Source organism: Manacus candei, unplaced genomic scaffold (assembly GCF_025592945.1).
Source record: "Manacus candei isolate 608988 ecotype Guabito, Panama unplaced genomic scaffold, ASM2559294v1 h1tg000047l, whole genome shotgun sequence".
Taxonomy (NCBI): domain Eukaryota; kingdom Metazoa; phylum Chordata; class Aves; order Passeriformes; family Pipridae; genus Manacus; species Manacus candei.
The window spans coordinates 7,919,049-7,939,532 of record NW_026138095.1 but is presented as its reverse complement, the minus strand read 5'-3'; the positions used below and the strand labels follow the sequence as shown (position 1 = coordinate 7,939,532).

Below are 20,484 nucleotides of genomic sequence, written 5' to 3'. Positions count from 1 at the left end.
TTAGCCTCTGCCAGAAACACAGCACTCCAGTGAGAGAGGTCTTATGGGGCAATTCAGTTCTGTGGTCCCTGTTAAGAGACAAACACAACCCCCTTCCCCATAACCAAATACATCTCTCAGGTCTCAATAACCAGGTAATACCACTGGCAGGGTAAGGTTGTACAGCTTCTGCACCCCTGGATCTGCTTCCCAACAAAATACAAAGATATCACCTCCCTTCAAACATAAGTCAGTTGAAAAAGAACAGTCTAGAGTTGTTTAATTCTTTTCTAAAATGCTATTAAAATCATAGATTAGAGACAATCAATTCTTTGTTCCTTACCCTCCTTTACAGCAAAGAAAGGCAAACAAAAGCATGAATAGGTTTAGCCAACAAGGAACAAACAAGTTCAAGAGAAATTGCTTTAAATCCTGTTCATTACAACATCAGTGGCTGCACCACACAGACCATGAAACACTTCAATAGAAATAAGTAATTTCAGAGAGCCGTGAATTCAGTAATGAAGAATTTATCTACAAGCCAATGAATTGCACAGCACAGACAGTTTTGCAAATCATGTAGTATAATTTACACACTGAATGAAACAGCCAGGAAAAACACATCCTCTGGAAGAGGTTCTGCTGACTGATGTTCCTGAGCTGGACTGAGTGTCCCTGGCATTCCCATTTTACACTGAATGGAGAGACACAAAGCACTCCAGAAAGGAAGTGCTCTCCTCAGGAAACCATTCCCTTCTGCTGTGGCACAAACAACTAGGAATGGCACGTCACCATCCTGACCATCAGCAGGGAAATATTCATTTTCACAGAATGAGATCTATTATTACCAAAGTGATATGATCCAATATTACAGCAGCAGTAGGCGAGGCAGAAAGTTATCAGAGAGGCTGAAATGTTGAGGTTTGCAATGTAGCTTTCAACTGCTACACAAATTGATCTGCATATATTTCCAAAGGCATCTACAGTCAAGTTTTGAGAATATAAATAATGTCAGAATGAAAACTGCTGTAATTATCCCACATGTAATCCATAACCCTATGGATTTTGATATTTAGCTTCACAAATCTGACCATGACAAAGCCTTGAAATGCTACTTTAAGAGAGCACATACATATATAATTAAGAATTAAAACAGTGTAAATAAAAATTCATTTTTAATACAAAAGGGTAGCTTCCCTCCCACAATCCCTCTGTGGTCACCAGAGTTAAACCTGGCAGGTTCCAACAGCCCTGTGATATTTTTATTTTCAAATTTGCTGATATATAGAACTCAAACCTAATTATCATAAAGTAAAACCCAAGAGGAATCCAAGATAGAGAATGCTCAAATATGAAGTTTTATACGTGAATACAAAGCAAAACAGCCAGTCTGCTCGCACGTGGCCCTGTTAGAATTTACAAAATATAAATTTTTAATTTTCATTTTTCTAAGGTGAGGACAGATGCCCCTCCATGCCAAAGGAACTCTCAGAACCCACAACTCCGAGCCATTAAGCACAATTTGCAAGTACTTTGCACTGCTAAATAATACCTGAAGGCTGCTGAATCAGGTTTCTAATGGCCCCTTCACTTACCGTTAGAGCAGCCCCACTTCTGCATTTTTCAGACTGCAGATCCCTAATTATTTCCCCATGGAATCAAGGGCTCCCACAGCCCAACGTGTCCTGACAAATGCCCTGCTGACTCGCTCTTTCTTGGGGCCAGCTGCCATAAGCTCACCCACAGCACAGGGGGGATGAGCACCTGCTCCCACAGGGGTGCTCAGCAATGGGGCCAGCAAGGTTTATTTATCTTCCTTTCCTCCAGGACAGCTTCTGACCAGCCTGTCTCCCTAACTGATGAACCTGCCTTTGCAAAAAAGCAAGAGCAGCAACCTGGAACACCAGCTGAGCTATAATGGGAAACCACATACTTGGTGATGTTTCTCTGACCCTTAGAACAGAGAGCCCGTGAACCACAGGCTGAAAACCTCTGTGGAGCGGGCTGAAATCAGCATTACTCGGGCAAAAGCAATGCAGAGGAAAGCCAAGAACTCCAGGGAAATTTTGATGGCTCACTGCTTGCTTGTAAGTCTTTTGGCAGTGCTGCCCCACGCTGAGGTGGAACCCAGATAATGCCAGATGGTTCTTCCAACACAAGATTCCCACCACCTTGCCACCAGATCTTCCACCAGTGTGGGTCCTTGGCATGGCTCTGACCTCAACCACCACTGACTGAAACCAGCTGCAGATTGACTGTGAGAAGGCCAAATTATTAAATTACCTGTAACAGGCCTAACTTAACATTTTACATGAGCTGCTAACCCGACCTGTCTTAACTATATCACAAAAACGAGATAAAAAGTTAATAACTCAGCTTAACAGCCTAGTTCTCAATTTAGAATACATACAGGCTAATTTTAAACTACACGAAAAACTGGAAGACGAATTCACTTGGGAGAAAAGAAAATAGATCATTTAAGACTAACCTGTAATTAATTTCAACTTGAGCTAATTAACAGATTTCCTTGCATATTCTCAGAAGATTCATTCTACATTCAGAATGCAACAGTTTAAAGATTACCCCGCCAGCCTTCCCCCCAGAAACACGCTGAATCCAAACTGTGTGCAAAGCAAGAGTAATCCTGGTTACAATGAACACTCCCTCAATTCTGCATTCCAAACTCTGGATTCTGACTGAAGGTGGTCTATGGGAAGTGCTCAGGGGCGGCCTCCAGTCCCTCAGGATCTCCTTCCACTCCCTTTTTCGTGAAGTGCTTGTTTCCTAAAAGCACAGCAGTGGAGATATTCCTCTGTGTAAGAGCTCCACAGAACAGGCAGCACAGACTGTCCCCGCTGGAGGTGCACATAGCTGGCCATGCCATATGGAAACACCTCATTCTGAGCTCTAGGCCACCCCTGGCTTCTCACTGAATATGGTTTTTTTAATTAACACTGAAAAAATAACCATCTCTCTTTCCCACAGGGTTTTGAAGGCTTTTATACATGCTTCTTAAAGGCTAACCACGTGTTAGACCGTGGGCATGAAGTTACACCTTTTTCAGATCAGATGTAGTACCATGAGCATCCAGGACCCTCCAAAATGTGAAACCACTTCTTTCCTGCCACACTCCCACCTGTTTAAGAGTTTTAACTCAAAGGAAACATCACCTGGCTGAGCAGCAGCACTTCACACCAGAGCTAAAACACCTGCAAAGGGTAAAAAGCTTGGAGTGCTTTCAGAACAAAGCAACAAGAAGTGTTTTGATACACATTTCTCTTCTACTGACACCTTTCAGAGTGTGACAGTAGTGGTGGTTTAGCTTTTAAAGTGTAAAAGACTTGTAAAAAACTGACTAAAAGGGTTTGGGGAACAAGAGAACTGCAGCTGTCAGCCACAGTCAGGTCATGTGTTTGCCCAGAGAGAAAAAACAAACAAAAAAACCCAAAACAGGAAACAGTCAGCCATGGAAATATCTAAGCAAGCCATGAAATAACACGAGAAGGGCACAGTTAGCAGGCTGCTAAGTCAATATTTTTCCCCAGTGCTCAAGTGAACTCTCACATTTGTTTGTTACCCACAGCTCGACCCAAACAAGTGGCCAAAGAGTCATTTGTTCTTTACAGTGTGTGCTGACACGGGAGAGCACCAACGACGCAAACCAGCAGCGAAACTGCAGGCACTTCATATAAAACCAGAAATTCCACACGAGGCTCTGCTCCACTGCAGTTTTACCAACACATTTCCAATAGCAAATAAACCCGAGTTTTCAACAAAGGCAGGAAGCAGAGTGGACGAGAGCCTGGGAGTTCTAGAACAGAAGGGAAAACAGCCGAGCAGTTTTGGGACTGGACGCTCAGGCTGTTCCCTTCCCTGGGGTTTAAGCACCCAAGACAAATCCTATATATTCTTTAGAGGATATATATAGGATATATAGTACATTTAAAGCCTACTTTGTGCTTTCAAAAGCACTTGGAGAAGAGCTTCCGTTTCCTCACCAGCCTCTCAGCCCCTCTTCACATGATGTGTGGGGAATGCATTTTTTCCAGGAAAAAGAAAATGAGACTGGAGGGAATAAAAATTGCAAGGATCTGTGTGCAGGTGTGGCACTTGATGCAGTTTGGGGGGGGTTAAATTACTTTTTAAAGTAATAACTTTTATAATGACAATATAATGTACTGCCTGATCAGGAAGCTCATTACAATCTAGATCAAGGGATTATACTTTGATTTGTCAATCTGTAAAAATAGATAATTTTTTTTCTAATCTACTTTATTGCTGAAGTGTCTTTATCCCATCTACAATCTTACTACTCACCTGTAATTTAGGGATACTTTAATTCATGAGCTAGACCTTAAAAACTGCTTTTTCAGATCTATAAAAACAAAGAAAGCTAGGCAGCCTGCTGTCCAAAAGCAGCAAATCTGAACCATTAAAATGATAATATAATGAAAGGCACTACACATTATACTTAGTAGGAAAGATTCATGCTTGAGATACTTTAGATATTCCATCAGAACAAAGGAAAAATGTTGAGATGGATTTTTTTATTCACATTTATTTCTGAAACTAAGTAATTTGTGGCTGTATATAGGTCTTTTTCTAAATGGGCTGAAGAGCAATAAATTTTTCACAGAGCTTCCAGAAACTGAAAAAAAAAAAAAAATCCCTCTGGTCAATGGTTCGATTCAATGTGTGTTTTTTCCAAAATCTTATTTATTTTCCATTTGCATTCCACCCTTGGAATGCCATTGCAGCTGATTATTCATTATTTAAATTTACTTTGGAAATTAAACTCAAGGGGAATTATCTAAAGTATGTCAGACTGAAAATGAGCTGCGAATCTCCGAAGTTAATTTTAGCCTCGTGTGGTAAGGAAGATTCAAGTTCTTAACTGCCTTTTAATATTAAGAACTACTTACTCAGCAAAGTCCCTGTATTATTACTTTAAATTTAAATCTCTTTAAGCTAATATAAAAAAATTGAATCTGTAATCTTTAGAAGTTTTATAAAAGCAGCTTCTCAGTTTTTCTCCAGTATATTTAACCTTGGTAACTTGACAAGTGAGTCTAAGTAAACAGCCATTTTTCCACATTTCAGCTGCTTCCAGCATTACGTAAACTCCAGCAGGAACAGGAGGAAAAGCCAGGCGAGATTCTATTCAGTCTGATGAACAGCTGTGCAAGCTGTTGGCCCTGGGTGCTTTTTAAAAATATATAGATGCACACTAACACACAGAGATTTCAAGAAGTTAATTATGGCAGATACGCCACAGAACAGCCAAAAATCATCAGGTCAGCTCTGGAAAATGTTTGGTGAAATCATCGTGCCTGTGTTAGGTGTGGCAGACTAAAACACGGTAATTTCTGGCCTGTGATTCTTCAGTCTTTTCAAGTTCAGAACACAGTTTCCTTACAAGATTTGCATCTTAGATGTTATCTGGAACCACACAATTTGCCAGTAAAAGGAAATCTCCACGGGAAGTAGCTCATACTAGATTTTACACAGCTGGCCCTTAATGATGAAGCAGGCAAGAAGCTTTCAGCAATGGATCTCCTGACCTCTACCAACCACAGAACCTCCCCAATACCCTCCCAGACCTGGGAGAGAAGGAGTTGTGCCTTGAAGGACATTGCCATAGAGCTATATTAGGGTTCAACAGATGAGCTTTGGATTTCAGTGGAGGAGCATTAACAGAGGAACTTATTTTCAACATCAATTGGAGTTAGGAAAAGAATTTTAACTGTGTCTATTTTAAAAGTCTTTATGTCATAATTGTCTGCAAAGCACTTGTCTTGTCAATCTTGGCTTAGATCAAAGTGGAATTAAATTCAGTTTTTTGTCTCAATATAGAGCTGCACTCACACTTCACAGAGAGAACAAAGTTCTCTCAAAACACACTAGAGCTGCATGAATGGAATGCTGATTGTGCTCCATTCTCCCTCAAGTACCTCTTGAAAACCCAGGAAAGGAAAAGTGGGCAAATAGGAATTTTGTAGTCTAAATGACCCACTCTGCAAGTGGCATTCATTTGGTTGCTGGCAGAAAAGAAGAATTTAATGCTGATTTCTCTATCTGAAGGTTAAATATTAAGTTTCACTTAATGAGTTCCACTTTGTAACTGGAACACGTATCCTCCAGGAAATCTTTACAGTGAAGTTCACATCACTTCACTGACACTGGTGAACTTCATTACCACTCTACAGAGTGAATTACTCCTTCAGTTCCACAGAAAACCCAGGAAAAGGAGGACAATTTGCCAAACAACATTTTTAAAAGTACTCAGCACCTTAAGATGAAGATGAGATCCCACGCAACAAGAGCCAGGCTAGAAACAGTGATTTTTGTTAGATAACTCAGCACACAAAACCCTGCTGCCACATTCACCAAACAAAGGTTTCTCCAAAGGGCTTTTTACTGGTGACAGGTGAGTATCTCTGGTGTGTGGGTTTAAACCTCTCTTTGAGGACACGTTCTTCTCTCAAAGGCTGGGTGCAAATAAAAGAGAGGGGAAGAGAAGAATCAAATAAAATATGTTAAGTCATTGTTGGGTGCTTTAAATTCAAGTTTGGTATATGCCAGGCCACGCACCTCCTTTCAGAAGAGCTGGTGGCACTGTTAAAACAACATTATAGCACTTCTTTGTTGAGAATATGCAACGTAGTGCTTCCACTTTAGTGAGCACAAAATTTGACACGAATATTCCTTCCAGAAATACTTCATCAACTCATGCAATCACTATTCCACCGAGGGAAGACAGTAACAAAACAGTAACAAAGCATCAAGCTAACATATACTGTTTATACTCCTTACAGAATTTGGCTCATGGAGGCAACTCCTCCACACCCTTCACAAAATGCATGGACAGTTTTGATGGATCACCTCCAGGAATTTTACAAGTTTTAAGAATCAGAAGCGACATGGCAGGAGGAGGATGTTCATCCAGTGCTCACATTCTGAACGAGTTCAAGTGATAACTCACTGCCCTGACACAGACTAAATAAATCATGTGTGTTATCGCTCATCCAGTCCCAGAAAGGATCTTGTTCAGCTGTTTCTTTTTATAAACATTCTTCTCCTCTTAGTTCACTTTTAATTTTTCAACTACTGTCTTATCCTAACTGCATATGCAGCACAGCCTCTTTCTCTCCAAAGAAAAGCCTTAAAGTAAGGAAGACCTAATATTTGGTAAAGATTATTTTTCAAATATTACCTCCAAGACACAGAACAGCTTGAGAACTCACAGTTCATATTAATAGTCAGAAGTGTTTCTAATTACACCCAATAAAGAGTTGGGAAAAATCCTGATATCAGCACTTTGACTTAAAATATCTTTGAAGAAATAACTCAAGGGAAGAATTTTTTGCCTTCAATTCGACAGGGAGGTGAAGATTTATCAGTCCAGCAAACAGCCAGAGAATTTCGTCCAAGAAACTCATTTTGGCTGATTGATATCAGAGCCAGTAGAACTCCACTGAAGGCTGAAGTTACATACACCATCAAATTTAAATTAGAAACCACCTGAAGCCCAGCTGTCAGTGTAATAAGGTCCTAAAAGACCTTAAACACATCACAGTCTGATTCTTCTGTGCTCAGGAAAATAACCACTCTCTGCCTTGAAGTGTTTGCAAGAGCAAGACCTACATGTGTAATACTGGAGGCAGCTTTAGGAATAAGATAAAAAGAAATGGAAGTATTCCCTGTAGAGTGACCTAATCCTTTTTTTCGTGCCCTGAGACTGCAAAGGATCACTTCTGCAAGGAACTCTGCACTCCAAACCATGTGATCTATCCAAATATTTACACTAGGAGCACTTTTAAAACTCTCCTCTGAGGCCATCAGACGTAGTATTTTCAGCAAGTGAAATAAAACAATTATTATTTAGGTTAGGATTAGTTTTAACTGTTTTTATCAGGGACAAGTTCCTTAACTGCTCTTTGTAACTAATGAGAGCCCCACAGCTGAACAGACTTTAAAATGTCAAATACCTACTTCCTTTCTGGGTTTTGTTTTTTTTTTTTTTTTAAAAAAGAGGGAGGGAGAAAGGGAGAGGGAGAAAGAAGAAGGAACCTAATTAGGATTTCTTTTTTTTTTTTTAAAATCACTAGTGTAACATTATCACACAAATTAGCAACTATGCACCCAAAAGGCTTTTTGTTCATCTCTCTCTGACCTCCCTAGAAGCTTTTTTCTTTCCTTCCCTGAAAGTATCACCAGTGTCCTTTCTCTTTTTTCACTCAGGCTTATCCTTGCTTTCATGGCTTTCTTTGTGCTCTTGAGCCCTGTAAACTCTACCCTGATGAAGACACAACCACAACAATCTTTTAATCAATGTACATGACACTTTCTCCCATTCTAGAAGAGTTTGCTCCCAGTACTCAACTGGGCAGCATACCTCGAGCCTACTTTTGCTCTAACTTTCAAATACATCTGTAAATTATCATCTCCAAATTTCATTTGTAAGTTATATCTAAAATTCAGGAAAATCAGAGAACGTTACCTAAAAAAAAAAACACTCTGGGCAGAGAAGCAGCCATCAAAACACATACATCTCATATTTGGCATATTGCTCCTGCTTTGTATGTTCTGTCTACAAAATGGAGCTGAGTAAGTACTCAGCAACAGAAGGGACTGTCAAGAAGAAAATTACAGCAAAAATTAATACTCACAGCCATAATTAACTCAAAAGGGTGTTTATACACCCGTACGGGGGACTGGTACTTCTGCACCATCGCTGCAGTTAGTGAGGCCAACTCAAACCTGAAAAAGAAATTTTTAAAACCATCTGTCAAACGTAGGAAGCCATTTTCAATTTCCTCAGACAATTACTCCGTGCGTGGTACCCCGCGAGCAATTCCACAGGAAACCCTTCACAATTCCTTGACGACTTTTTTTAAGACCCAAGGGGGCCTTGAAAAGCTCTCTCTATATATATATATTTGTCAGAAATGACTTATCATTTCTTCCAAGCACGACATAAAATTAGCACATTTTCAGGCCACTTTTAGTAACGAATCTTTAACGTGGTTTATGACTCTTTTGTCAGGATGGTGAGACTTCCTGTGCTGCTGAGAACCAAACACTGACACATCCCAGCGACAGGCACAGAAGCATTTCCCAGTCTCCCAGCACTGCATGTGGGCTGCCCTGCTCAGAGCTCATGCCGAACTGGGACTGGGTTTTAAAAAAAAAATAAATAAGTAAGTACAGAAAACACAAAAAGAGGTTAAGAAATAAATGGTAAAAATTCTTGTTTTCAGAAAGAGAGAAAAAACCGGATCACTACAGCACAGCGATACAAAGCACTCCTTCATAATCGCCAAACACAATTAATTAAAACTTCCGGGAGAGAAACTTAAGAGAGAGCTGGGGAAAAAAACCAAATTGGACGAAACTGCAAAAATTCCACTATACGGCCAGAAAAAATGTCACTGGCAACACAGTGAGGAGTTATTCCAAAGGCTTCGTGTGTGCTTTCCCCGGCTTGACCCGAACTCTCTCGACTGCAATTACGTTTATTGAAAAATCCTGGCAGCAGCACCCGCAGATGAGCCGCGGGCTGCGAGCCAGCGTCATTTTGGAGAGAAATGGGTTTGTTAGAGTGAGTTCGTTTTACTTTTCTGTCCTTAACGCGCTCTCACGTTCCTGCAGCGCCGCGGGAGCGACACCGGCCCCGGAGCGGGGCTCGGCGGCTCCTCGGACACGGCAGGAGCCAACAAACAACCCCCGGAGCCGCGGGAAAGTTCTCCGACATCCCATTCCAGAGCGCAATTTACCCATGACTGCCCTGCGTTTTACAAAAAAAACCCCACCTGAATCAGCACAAACAGCCGCGAGCCCTCTGTTAATCCTCGTACAAAAAAAAGAGTTACACAACAAAGAAACTCCGCGTTTCCTCCCGCCGCGGCGCAGCCGGGACACCCCGCGAAGGGATGGGGGGACACCTCTGACAGAGCCGCGGTGTCCCGGGGGGATACGGGACACTCCGGGACGGGATGGAGGGGACCTCTGTGACAGCCCCGCGCGGCTCCGGAGGGATGCGGGACACGCCGGGAAGCGATGGGGGGACACCTGTGACAGCCCCGCGGTGTCCCGGGGCATGCGGAACACCCCGGGAAGGGATGGAGGGACATCTGTGACCGCCCCGCGCTGCTCCAGGGGGATAGGAGGGATGCGGGACACGCAGCGAGGGGATGGGAAGGGAGGGGGGGGACAGACCTGTGACAGCCCCGCGGTGCCCCGGAGAATGCGGAACAGCCTGGGAAGGGACAGGAAGGGATGAGAGGGACACCTGTGACAGCCTCGCGTCGTCCCCGAGGGATGCGGCGGATGCGGGACACGCCGGGAGGAGACAGGAAAGGATGAGGGGGGACACCAGTGACATGCCCCGCGGGATGCGGGACACCCCGAGAGGGGACAAGAAGGGACTGGGGGGGGGGGGGAGCACCTGTGACAGCCCCTGCGGGATCCAGGACACTCCGGGAGGGGACAGGACGGGATGGGGGGACACCTGTGACATCCCCGCGCTGTCCCGGGGGGATCCGTCCAGGGCCCGGGAGCGCAGCGGCCGCGGCGGCGCCGCCGTGACCCGCCCGAGGACCGCGACCCCCCGCCCCACCACCACCACCACCATCATCACCACCATCAGCATCCCCACCGCGACCACCACCCACCACCCGCCGCCCGCCACGGGCAGCGCCGGCCGCTCCCGGGGGCTCGCCGCGGGCAGCGCTGAGAGGAGCCGGCAGGCAGCGGGGCGGACAATGGGAAACTTGCCGCGGGGGCACGGCGGCGGCGGCGGGGCTGAGGGCAGGGCAGGGCAGGGCAGGGCAGGGTGCGCGCTGGGCAGGCTCCGCGCCGCGCTTACCGCTCGCTCGGTCCGGCCGCGCTGTCCCCTCATGCCGCCGGGGCGGGAGCGCCGGGGGGGGCGCGGGATCCGCCGCCCGTCGTTCGCGGTGCCGGGCGGGGGCGGCCCGCGCGCCTGCGCGCTGCCGGGAGGCGGGGGGGCTGGGGCGGGAGCGGCGGCGCGCATGCGCGGCGCTGGCCGAGAGCGTGAGGGCACAGCCGGCCCTGGAATCGTATGGTGGTCTGGCGGTGAAAGGGGTTTAAAACTCACCCTGTTCCACCCCCTGCCACGGGCAGGGACGCCTTCCGCTAAACCGGGTTGCTCCATGCCCCCTCCAGCCTGGCCTTGAGCGCTTCCAGGGATCGCCCAGCCACTGCCTCACCACGCTCATTGTTAAAAATTTCTTCCTCGCAAATAACCTAAATCTCTCCTCTTTCGGCTTAACACAGTTCCGTTTTGCCCTGTCGCTATCTGCCCTTGTAAAAAGTCGCTCTCCGTCTTTTTACGAGACGCCTTTAGGCGCTGGGAGAGGCTCTGAGGTCTCCGCGGAGCCTTCCCTTCCCCAGGCTGAACACCCCCAGCCCTCCCAGCCTGGCTCAGCACCCTCACTGGGAAAAGCTTCCCAATATCCAATCTAACCCTGCTCTCTGTCAGTGTGAAGCCATTCCCCCTTGTCCTGTCACTACGTGCCCTGGTAAATAGTCTCCTTCCATGTTTCTTGTGGGCTCCCTTCAGGTACAGCGTGAAGCTGTCAGGGGAGGTTTAGGTTGGATATCAGGAACAGGTTTCTCACCTAGACGGTCGTTGAGCGCTGGAACAGGGTCCCCAGGGCACTAGTCACAGCACCAAGCCTGTCTCAGTTCAAGAAGCTTTTGGACAATGCTCTCAGGCACATGGTGGGGTTGTTGGGGTGTCCTGTGTGGGGCCAGGAGATGGACTCGATGATCCTGATGGGTCCCTTCCAACTCAGCGTATTCTGTGATTCTATGATCCTATACTAGAAGGCTGCGATTAGGTCACCCCGAAGCCTTCTCTCCTCTAGGCTGAACAATCCCAACTCTCCCAGCTTTTCCTCACAGCAAAGCTGCTCCATCCCTCTGATCATCTTGGTGCCTCCTCAGGACTCGCTCCAACACCTCCATGTCCTTCCCGTGCTGGGACCCCAGAGCTGGAGGCAGCTCTGCAGGTGGGGTCTCAACAGAGGACCTCTCACACCTCCTCACACACACAGCCACACACACCCCCTGAGTGCAGGAGGACACAGGGAGCAGGACGTGGTACACATAGTAATGTTTTGTACAGTACCAGAGTATCATAAACTGTGTTAAAATAAGGACTTCAAAGTTAGGGGCCCGTGCCTCTGCTCCCTTCAACAGCAGTATCAATGTGTTTTGTTTACCCAAAACATCTTTTATTAATGGCTCACTCCCTCTGAAAATAAATCTACTAAAATTCAGAGTCATTATCCTGGCCTTTAGGTGCAATTCTTTCTTTAGGAAAGCTGAATTTTTAATTACTATTAACAAGGGTTTCAGCTACTGTTCTTACACAAACCTTGTGTCTATTAAAGTTAGCCAAGCACAGTCTATTGCCTGATCTGAAACTAGTCCTTACAAAAACTTGTTTAATGTGTTGAGAAATTGTTCCTCTGAATCCTGTTTCTGTTGTGGCACTTGGCCAGTTGCCTTCATGTAGCTGAACTTAACTAGTTAATCTAGTAATGCTGTAATTAGCTGTAGTTATCTGATTGATATTCCCTGCCATTATGCCTATAACATCCTTTTCCTGCTCTGAAAGCCTGAGATATAATCCTACTGGCATAGCAGGGCGAGGAATTTACGCCCACTCAGATTCCTCTTTGTTCATAACACTTCTCTCTTTAGATTCTGGGAAACGTTTTAGTTCTTACTGACTGCCACTATTCTCCTTAACCAAATGGCCATGTAACCAGAAAAGCTTTATTTGGACTTTTAAAGATATTTGGTGTTTATTGATAGAGTAAAAGCACATAAGTCCACAATTTAATGTCTAAATCAATCATGGTAAGTGTCTCAGCTGTTTTCTGCAGAAACAATAATCTTAGCAAGACAGACAAAGAAAAGGAAAGTAATATGGTTTTAAAATTTTCTATTATCATTTATATCCCTGCTACATCTCATATGAAAGCTCTAGCCATGCGTCGTTAGCAGGAATATAAAGAATAAACGTGTGGGTGAAATGTTTCAGGAAAGCTGTGAGGCATGCGGGAGACTGAAGCCCGGAGGACACAGACTGAAAGTGCAAACTGTTCAATATTTTCAGCAAACTAGGAATGCAGATTGCTAGATAGGAAGGGAAGTTTGGCCCTAGGGAGGTTATGCAAGGTCAGTCAGTTCCCTCCATCTGAGCACTTTTCCTGGTTTGCATTCCTTCACGTTAGGAACTTTGGTTATACAACCCAAAGCAATTGTTATCTTGTTTCAGGCAATGTTGCCATGGAAATTAATGAGAACTATTGGTAGTCAAACCTTTAAAATTAATAATATCTAACTTAAAGTGCAGTTGCCTGGGAGCAGTGCAGGGCTGACATATACCAAGAAAAGATTCAAAATGCCTCTCGGTTGTGCTGGAATGTAGTTCAAGCCCCTGGAATTTCAGCAGGCAGGAACTTGCTCTGGTTTCTTTTGTTTGCGTCCCAGGGAGTGAAGAAAAGTGAAGCAAATCTGCCTTCATACTGTCCAGCAGGTCTGATCTTCAGAGCTGTTGTAGTAAAGAAAAGAGAATGTCAGCACTTGTTGACAAGAGAGAACGTGTTCATTCAAGATCTTGCTGCTATGCCGTATGTTTATTAAAATATGTGGAAAAGGGGTGAGAGTTTGAGCTCAGGCAAACTGAAGGCTTCAAGAGCCATTCCCTAACAAATCAATCCCATCTGAGTTGGCGGAATTTTTTATGTACCACTGGCTACACTGAAATAAATACCTCCTTCCTGAACCTTTAAAACCATGAAAAAGGTCCCAAATTATACCATTCCCAGCTAAAATAAGCATGATGACTGACAAACAGCTAATGGGACAGAGCTGTGCCCTGGGGACATTGATTCTGGTTTACACAGAGTTATTATTTAATGCATCACGGGTACTTCACCAGGTGTCACCATTTTTTCTTTCCCTTGTCAGTCTAGGGAGACAGAACCTGGTGGTGCGGGATGTGAGGAGGTGTGAATTCCTTCACTCCTTTACTCTTAAAACTGACTGTGACACCCAAGTTCAGCCCTCTAGACACAGACCTGACTGTGCTCATCTGTGACAGCTTTACATATTTTTGAATGCTCTCTGGACAGCCCATACTGGGAAAACGATACACAGGAGGAGAAATTCCTCTGAAGATCTTAAAGGCCTTTGTAATGGCAGGGAAGACACTAATAATCCCAATATGCAGGTATAAATATTGAGGCTCACAAAATGCTGTAGAAAAAGTCATGCAGCAAGTCAGTATAAGAAAGGAGACCAGAGCTCTTCTCTTCATGGGTGGTTCCCTTATTCCCAAACACTCCTGCCTTTTAGCTCTGTGGTAATTTTCCACTATTCGCAAGATTGGGAAAAGGGTGAAAATATCTCCAGGCTGGCCTCTGTTCAGAGAGGGGATGTTAATGTACGATACCTAGAAGGTGTTAAACTCTTGTGCTGAGATTTTTATTCAGAATTAAACCAGCCTTAGTTTGCTGTAGTTCAGTGCCCCATAAGTGAAGATCTATTAACTTTATACCACTGCTCGATTTATCTGTACTTTCCCATGTGTCCCGCTGTAGAAAAGCCTTAAATGACCTTGTAAACTGAAGCCCTTTATGTTTTGATGCCACAAACAGCCAGAAAACATGTTTTTTCCTCTCTTCTCAAGTGACTGGTAGGAAAATTGAATTGTAGGCTGGGAGCTGGCCAGGGACACCAGCTGCCAGCGCTCGGAGTCCAGCAGCTGACATCAGAGCACAGGCACCGTTGACATAGCAAAGGTTACGCAGACAGACGGTAGCAAATAGGCCCCAAGTCCTGATTCATGAAATAGATGAATCAGGATGAGCGTGTGGCACACATCCCAGCCCTTAGCCACACGCCCTCCCTGCAAAGCCTGTAACCATCCAAGGCTCCCTGCCTGGAGTTCAGTGTCCCTGCTCACGAGCCGTGCGGTGCCAAAACAAAAGTGAGCAGGTGGTGCAGGGGGGGCTGCTCGTACAGAAATAATTAAAGCATGAGGAGCTGGAGCAGATATTCCAACACACATTCCAATCCCGTGCTGGATATTTGTAACACCTAAAAGGCTGATGGCACCGTCTTCTCAGGGGAGCACGAGGAGGGGGAGACACCCCATGGGGCTTCCACATGATTATTTTATCCCTCAGACACTGGAGGGGCAAAATACCAAATGGAATTCCCCTCTCCCTCCGTGACCTTTTTTCCAGTCTAAAGGGAAAAACACTTGGATGATAACTTATTTGCTGGGGAATTTTATCGTTGTTGAAGATGCCAAGCTCATAATACAGGGAGCTGGAGTTGTGAGCAAGGAAGGGTTCATTGGCCTGTTGGGAACGCCCAGCTTTTCTAATTGCCTTTGGACACAGCCCTGTGTCTATGTGCCACTGCCTGGGAGCTTCCTGGTACCTACCTCATAGGGAAGAGCCCGTTTCCAGTCGTCCCTTCAAGTGACTTAAAGGACTGCCAGGATCTGATCAGTCAATCCTTAGAAAAACAGCAGTCTCAGCCAAGAGGCTCAGCAAATGCAACGAGGAGTAAATTTCCTATAAAAATAAAAGCAAAGGCTGTTTACCATCCCTCCTTTTAATGAGTCTGACAGTACAAATACTCTCAGCTACTTCAACAAGCACTGAGTCAAGCTGTTGGGTCACTCTCCAGGTAGAGACTTTGTCCCTGTTTGCCTCTAACATGTTGATAATTACTATTTTTTTTTTTTAATACGAGAGGAATAATAAGAAATAACTACTTATTATTAAAAGTATTGCACAAATCCAGCTCTTTTTAAAGGACACACTGACTCCACCAGTGCTGGCTCTGCACCCTGTGGGCAAACACAGCACCCTTCAGTGGGGCTCCATCAGGACAAGCCTCCTTTGTGGCTGCTGCTCCGCCAGCATCACAGTGCCTGTATCTGTTCAGCTTATTCCTGTGCCTGGAGGAAAATGAGGCATTATGAGGCACTTGCACACCAAAATTACTACCAGTATAGCTATTTCAGGGTTTATTTTTGAAATCACACTGTCTGTGGATCAGGCCTGTGCTGGCAGCTTTCATCCAAGCATGTTTTAGAACTTGAGAAACACGAGTTTCATGATGCTGTTTGCAGCCCCTAAAAACGCTGCTTATCTTCTCTGATCAGCATCATTCTTTGCATGAATTCCGGCCCTGTATCCAAGGCAATCTCATTATTTGCTGTACACGCTCAATCTGCTGGCTAATTTCTTTTCCCTTCTCATGGGGGAGGAACATTCCTTGTGCCTCCACAGGCGAGCCTGTGTTTGGGGGATTAAAGAAAGCCAGCAAGACGCATGAAAAATGTCACCCACTCGCGGCGGCGGCGGCGGCCTGAATGGGAGCGCAGCTCAGAGACAGATGTTCCTTCCGATTGAATTGTCTGTGTCACTGGTTCCAGCGGGTTCAGCGCTCCGGAGAGGTGTGAGGCAGAGGGCATGGCTGAGCAGAAGGCTGGCTGTGCCCAGGGAGCTGGCACGTTGCAGGCAGCAGCTCTGCTGATTTTGACACGGCTGCAGCATTAATCTGTCTCGGCCTCGAGCACCACTGGCTGTCTGTCCTGGAATTAATTTGGCTAATGTACCGCGTGACGGAAAGCCACGTTTGCAATCTCTTTGCTAGGCAAGGCTGAACAGATTGATAGCATGCTCTGTCCCTGGGTAAGTGAACTGGTAGCAGAGCTCCACTGAAGGGACACAACCTGGGAGTTTGGCTCCATCTCCCTAGGGATGAGAGGTGAGATGTTTAACACCTCCTGGCTCTGGTAGCTGTCAGGGGGAGCCTGAGCAGACAGGAAAGAGGCGGAGTTGCCTTTTGAGTCAAGCACTGGTTCTGCAACCCCAGTGCAAGTGGGAGGTGTCGGAGTTTTTTCTGAGGGCAGGTTCCAATATCAGTCTCAAAATAACTTGGTTTGACCAGGGGGATGGTCTCCAGCACAGGAAGCCTATTTGCAGTTGTGGTTTCCAGCTGGTGGCTACAGACTAATGTGTGACCACTAAGTATTTGACATTAGCTAATGAACAGCTGTTTGATTTGCTTTTGGTCACAGCCAGGCTGAGTCTGAATTAAACAAGAGCCCAGTGATGGAAAGGGCCAATATGCCCCAGAACAACTGCCTGGACAGAGACTGGAGACAAGCCCAGTGCTTTGTTTGTGCCCCCTCCCCAAGACCCCCTGTGCGCCTGAGCCACTTCTGTGGGGAGCAAGAAAGGGGAGGAATCTTGAGCATCCAGGAGGAGGCAAGAGGCAGGTGAATATGGCAGTGGGGAGGGTCAAGGCAGCACCTGCCCATCAGCAGCAAGACCCCAGGCTCCAGAAACCAGCAGGTTCACCCAGAGATCACATCCAGCTCAGGAAGCAGAGGAGGGTGCACAATAGACAGAATGACATGAGAGAGAGACCATTGCCTATCCACCAGAGCCCCAGCTAAATGAATTTTATATCTCAATCAGTAGGAAAGGACTTTTTGAGGGAGCCTGGGCACCCCTTTACCACCACTGTGAGATGCACTGAGTGAACAGCTGTGTGCCTTCCCATCACTGCTGTGGCCACATCCAGCAACACAAAGAGAACCAGAGGTGATTGCAAAAAAGCCATTAGTACGTGGATGTAAACCACAGCACGGCACTGCTCAAACTAACCCAGAAGGAGGCTTAAATGTAGGCAAGCTAACTGCCAAAAATAAGCCCCAACCCACCCTGGCTGCTGTGCTGTGCCATGGGAACAATATTGTGCATGTGATCAGATTCAGCAGGACACAAGCAGCCTAAGGGTCTTTTTACATTTGGCTTGAAAAGGCTAAAAATAGACCCCAAACCTCATTCTTTTTTTGCACTGCCATCTCCTCTGCCTCTTCCTATTCACTGGCACTTTTACATGCAAAGCAGGATTTGGGATCCAAGGCCCCGTAATTAGACTCCAGCCCAGCAGCTGCAAGTGGAACAGCTGGAGGTGTTATTTTTATGGGTTATTAATTGACTCCATGAAAGCCCAGCAAACAGAGACAGCCAGCGAGCCGCAGCCCACAGCCACATGACAAGGTCTTAGCGACAGGAAAAGATAAAATAAAAGAGAGAACCCAGAATCCTAAAGCCGATTAGTTATAGCAATTTCTCCAAAGCTAAATATAGGAAAAAAATCCTCTCCCATCTTCACTCCGTTGGCGGAGATGAGAAAGCACAAGGAAGGAGATAGAGAGAAATTTCATTTTTCACTTAACCCCATCATGGGTTGCAGAGAGAAATAGCTGCTTTGGTGATGCTCCCAATATTTAAATCCGGCTTCCCTGGCAGCTACACCCTGACCAGCCCTTTCCTTGGCACTGAGAAGTGGAGCTGCACTTGCTCCAGCCTCCCCATGCTGGGCAGGGAAAGCTCCCAGTGCCATCCCAGCACCCAGTCATGTCCAGGCTGGCATAGTCCCCAGTGCCTCTGCTCACCTGCCAAGGTGAGCTTGCAGAGCCTCCCCTCGAAGTGGCTGAACCACCCACACTGCCCAAAACCAAACCAGGGGAGAGCCAGGAGACCTCCTGCCTCCAGCTCTCCTTCCTCCCTGTCTTTCCTGCAACTGAGACAGACAAGGCTTGGGGACAGGTGAAGCCACTTAGTGCCAGGAGAGAAACCTCCCATCAGGGGCCGGAGTAAGGAAAAGCTTAGAGTTTTGGCAGCAGGAAGGAAACGGACCCGGCTCATCACCTTGGCAAAACTTATTGTACATCTCCTCAGACCTCAGGGAAATAAATAACAGGCAACTCCAGCAGAGATGCTGAGAGGCTGGGAAACCAGCAGAGCATTTCAGATTTATGGGAAATTAATTTAGCTCCAGTCTCGTTCTGGCAGCCAGCAAGGCCCTGTCCCCAAGACAGCCCACTCTGCTGCTCTGGGCTGTGGCCTCTTTGTTCAGCTTAACTTGCCAAAATAAATCACAGTCCTAGGCCAGAGGTGGAGCAGCACCTCTCCCAGCACAGAGGACAGCCAGGGTCCCAGCACTAGGCATCACCTGTGCTGGCAGCCGAAGGGGAAGGGGAGGCAGCAGAAAGGCTGCTGTTCCTTGGAATCTGCTTTGCCAATATCTTGCCAAAACTCAGCCCAACAGAGCCCCCTCCTCATAAGGATGCAGGACAGGGGCTTCAAAAGCATGGGTTTCATGCTGATACGTGGCCTGTCCCCAGGCTGGAGGTCCCCACAGGAGCACCAGCTCCACGCAGAACAAGTGGCAGAAGTGCCAGGGGCACAGGGACAGCCCAGGTTTCCCAATGGGTCCAGCAGGGCTGAGTACCCAGCTACAGGACTACAGACACATTGCTTTCTCCTCATCCCACCCAGACAATTGCTCTGTGTCTGACAGCACGGGAGCAGCTGTAGGTTTGCACAGTCCCTGTGTCCCCAGGGTGCTACATGGAGCCCTCCCACACTACCTTTAACCCCGGGCAGGTGGGCTGCAAACATGCTACAGGAAGGGAACTTGACATCACCTGAGTGACCCTGCTCAGGCTTGGGGAGATACATGTTGCTCCTGCATCCACAGGTCTGGCGTTCCCACATCTCTCCAGGCATTTTTTCCCTAGTAAGTCTCAGTCTCTGCCATCTGTGCTACCATCACACCTCTCCACAAGATCCAAAGCCGTGGTTGCACAGGGATAGACAGCGCTTTGGGGACAGCAGAAGGGAAGGGAGGCTTCTTCGAGGGGGTGTCAGAACCACAGGTGACGTTGCTGGAGAGCAGAGAGCTGCAGGCAGCCCCCAGGGTTGCAAAAGTCTTTGGCCTCCACAGCGTGGGATGGGGATCTGAGAGCAAAGCACATCAAGCGAGCTGAAGAGAGTGACATTTTCCTTGCCAGCTGCTATATCTGTGCCCACACAGCCGGTGGGATGACTCCGTGCAGCTAATGATGCAACGTGATTAGTAAACAGATGATGCATTTGCACCAGGAAGGAAAAAAAAAAAAAAGAGGAAGAGGGGAGAAAAAAGGAAGAAAACAAGCCACATTCCGGGCTAGCAGCATGCAGCAGTGAGTTCTTTAAAAATCTGCTGAGGAAGGCACTTGCACAGCACATGGTTTGGGCAGATCAATGAAGCTGCAAAGCGGCCTGGCAGGCACACAAATCCACTTTCTAATGAAATTTACAGCAAGTGGAATTTAGGTCACTACTCGGAAGCATTCAGTTTATTCCAGGCAGCTTTTAAAATATTTAAGAAATAGCTGTCAAATTAAGCCTGCTCACCTCTGGCTGAAAGGTTCAACTTGAAGCCATGGCAGATTTCTTAGCTATGGCTTAAAAATATATATATTCTTAAGGTTTCTTTGATTGCCCCCTCCCTTCGTCATCACAGTGATTGACAGGAACTGCCAAGCAATCCTGGCTCTGGTGGGAGCTGAGAGCCCAGGGGACACTCAGGCTGTGCCCAGCTCAGCCT

At 46.3% G+C, this 20,484-nt stretch overlaps 1 protein-coding gene across 4 annotated transcripts in view; it reads right to left on the bottom strand.

The window, feature by feature from the left end:
• The window catches only part of SEC14L1 (SEC14 like lipid binding 1), a 41,365-nt gene extending 30,363 nt beyond the window's left edge, over positions 1-11,002 (bottom strand). Inside the window, exons 1-2 of one of the 4 annotated variants that reach the window (XM_051797503.1) lie at positions 10,847-11,002; positions 8,649-8,739 (exon numbers count right to left, since the gene is read on the bottom strand). In XM_051797503.1, the coding sequence (XP_051653463.1) occupies positions 8,649-8,711 (63 nt within the window). In that variant the 5' untranslated portion in view covers positions 8,712-8,739; positions 10,847-11,002. Of the gene's footprint in view, positions 1-8,648; positions 8,740-10,050; positions 10,070-10,197; positions 10,623-10,652; positions 10,792-10,846 lie in introns of those variants that run through there. The other 3 variants (XM_051797504.1, XM_051797506.1, XM_051797502.1) reach the window with 3 other exon arrangements.
• Positions 11,003-20,484: the final 9,482 nt, after the last annotated feature.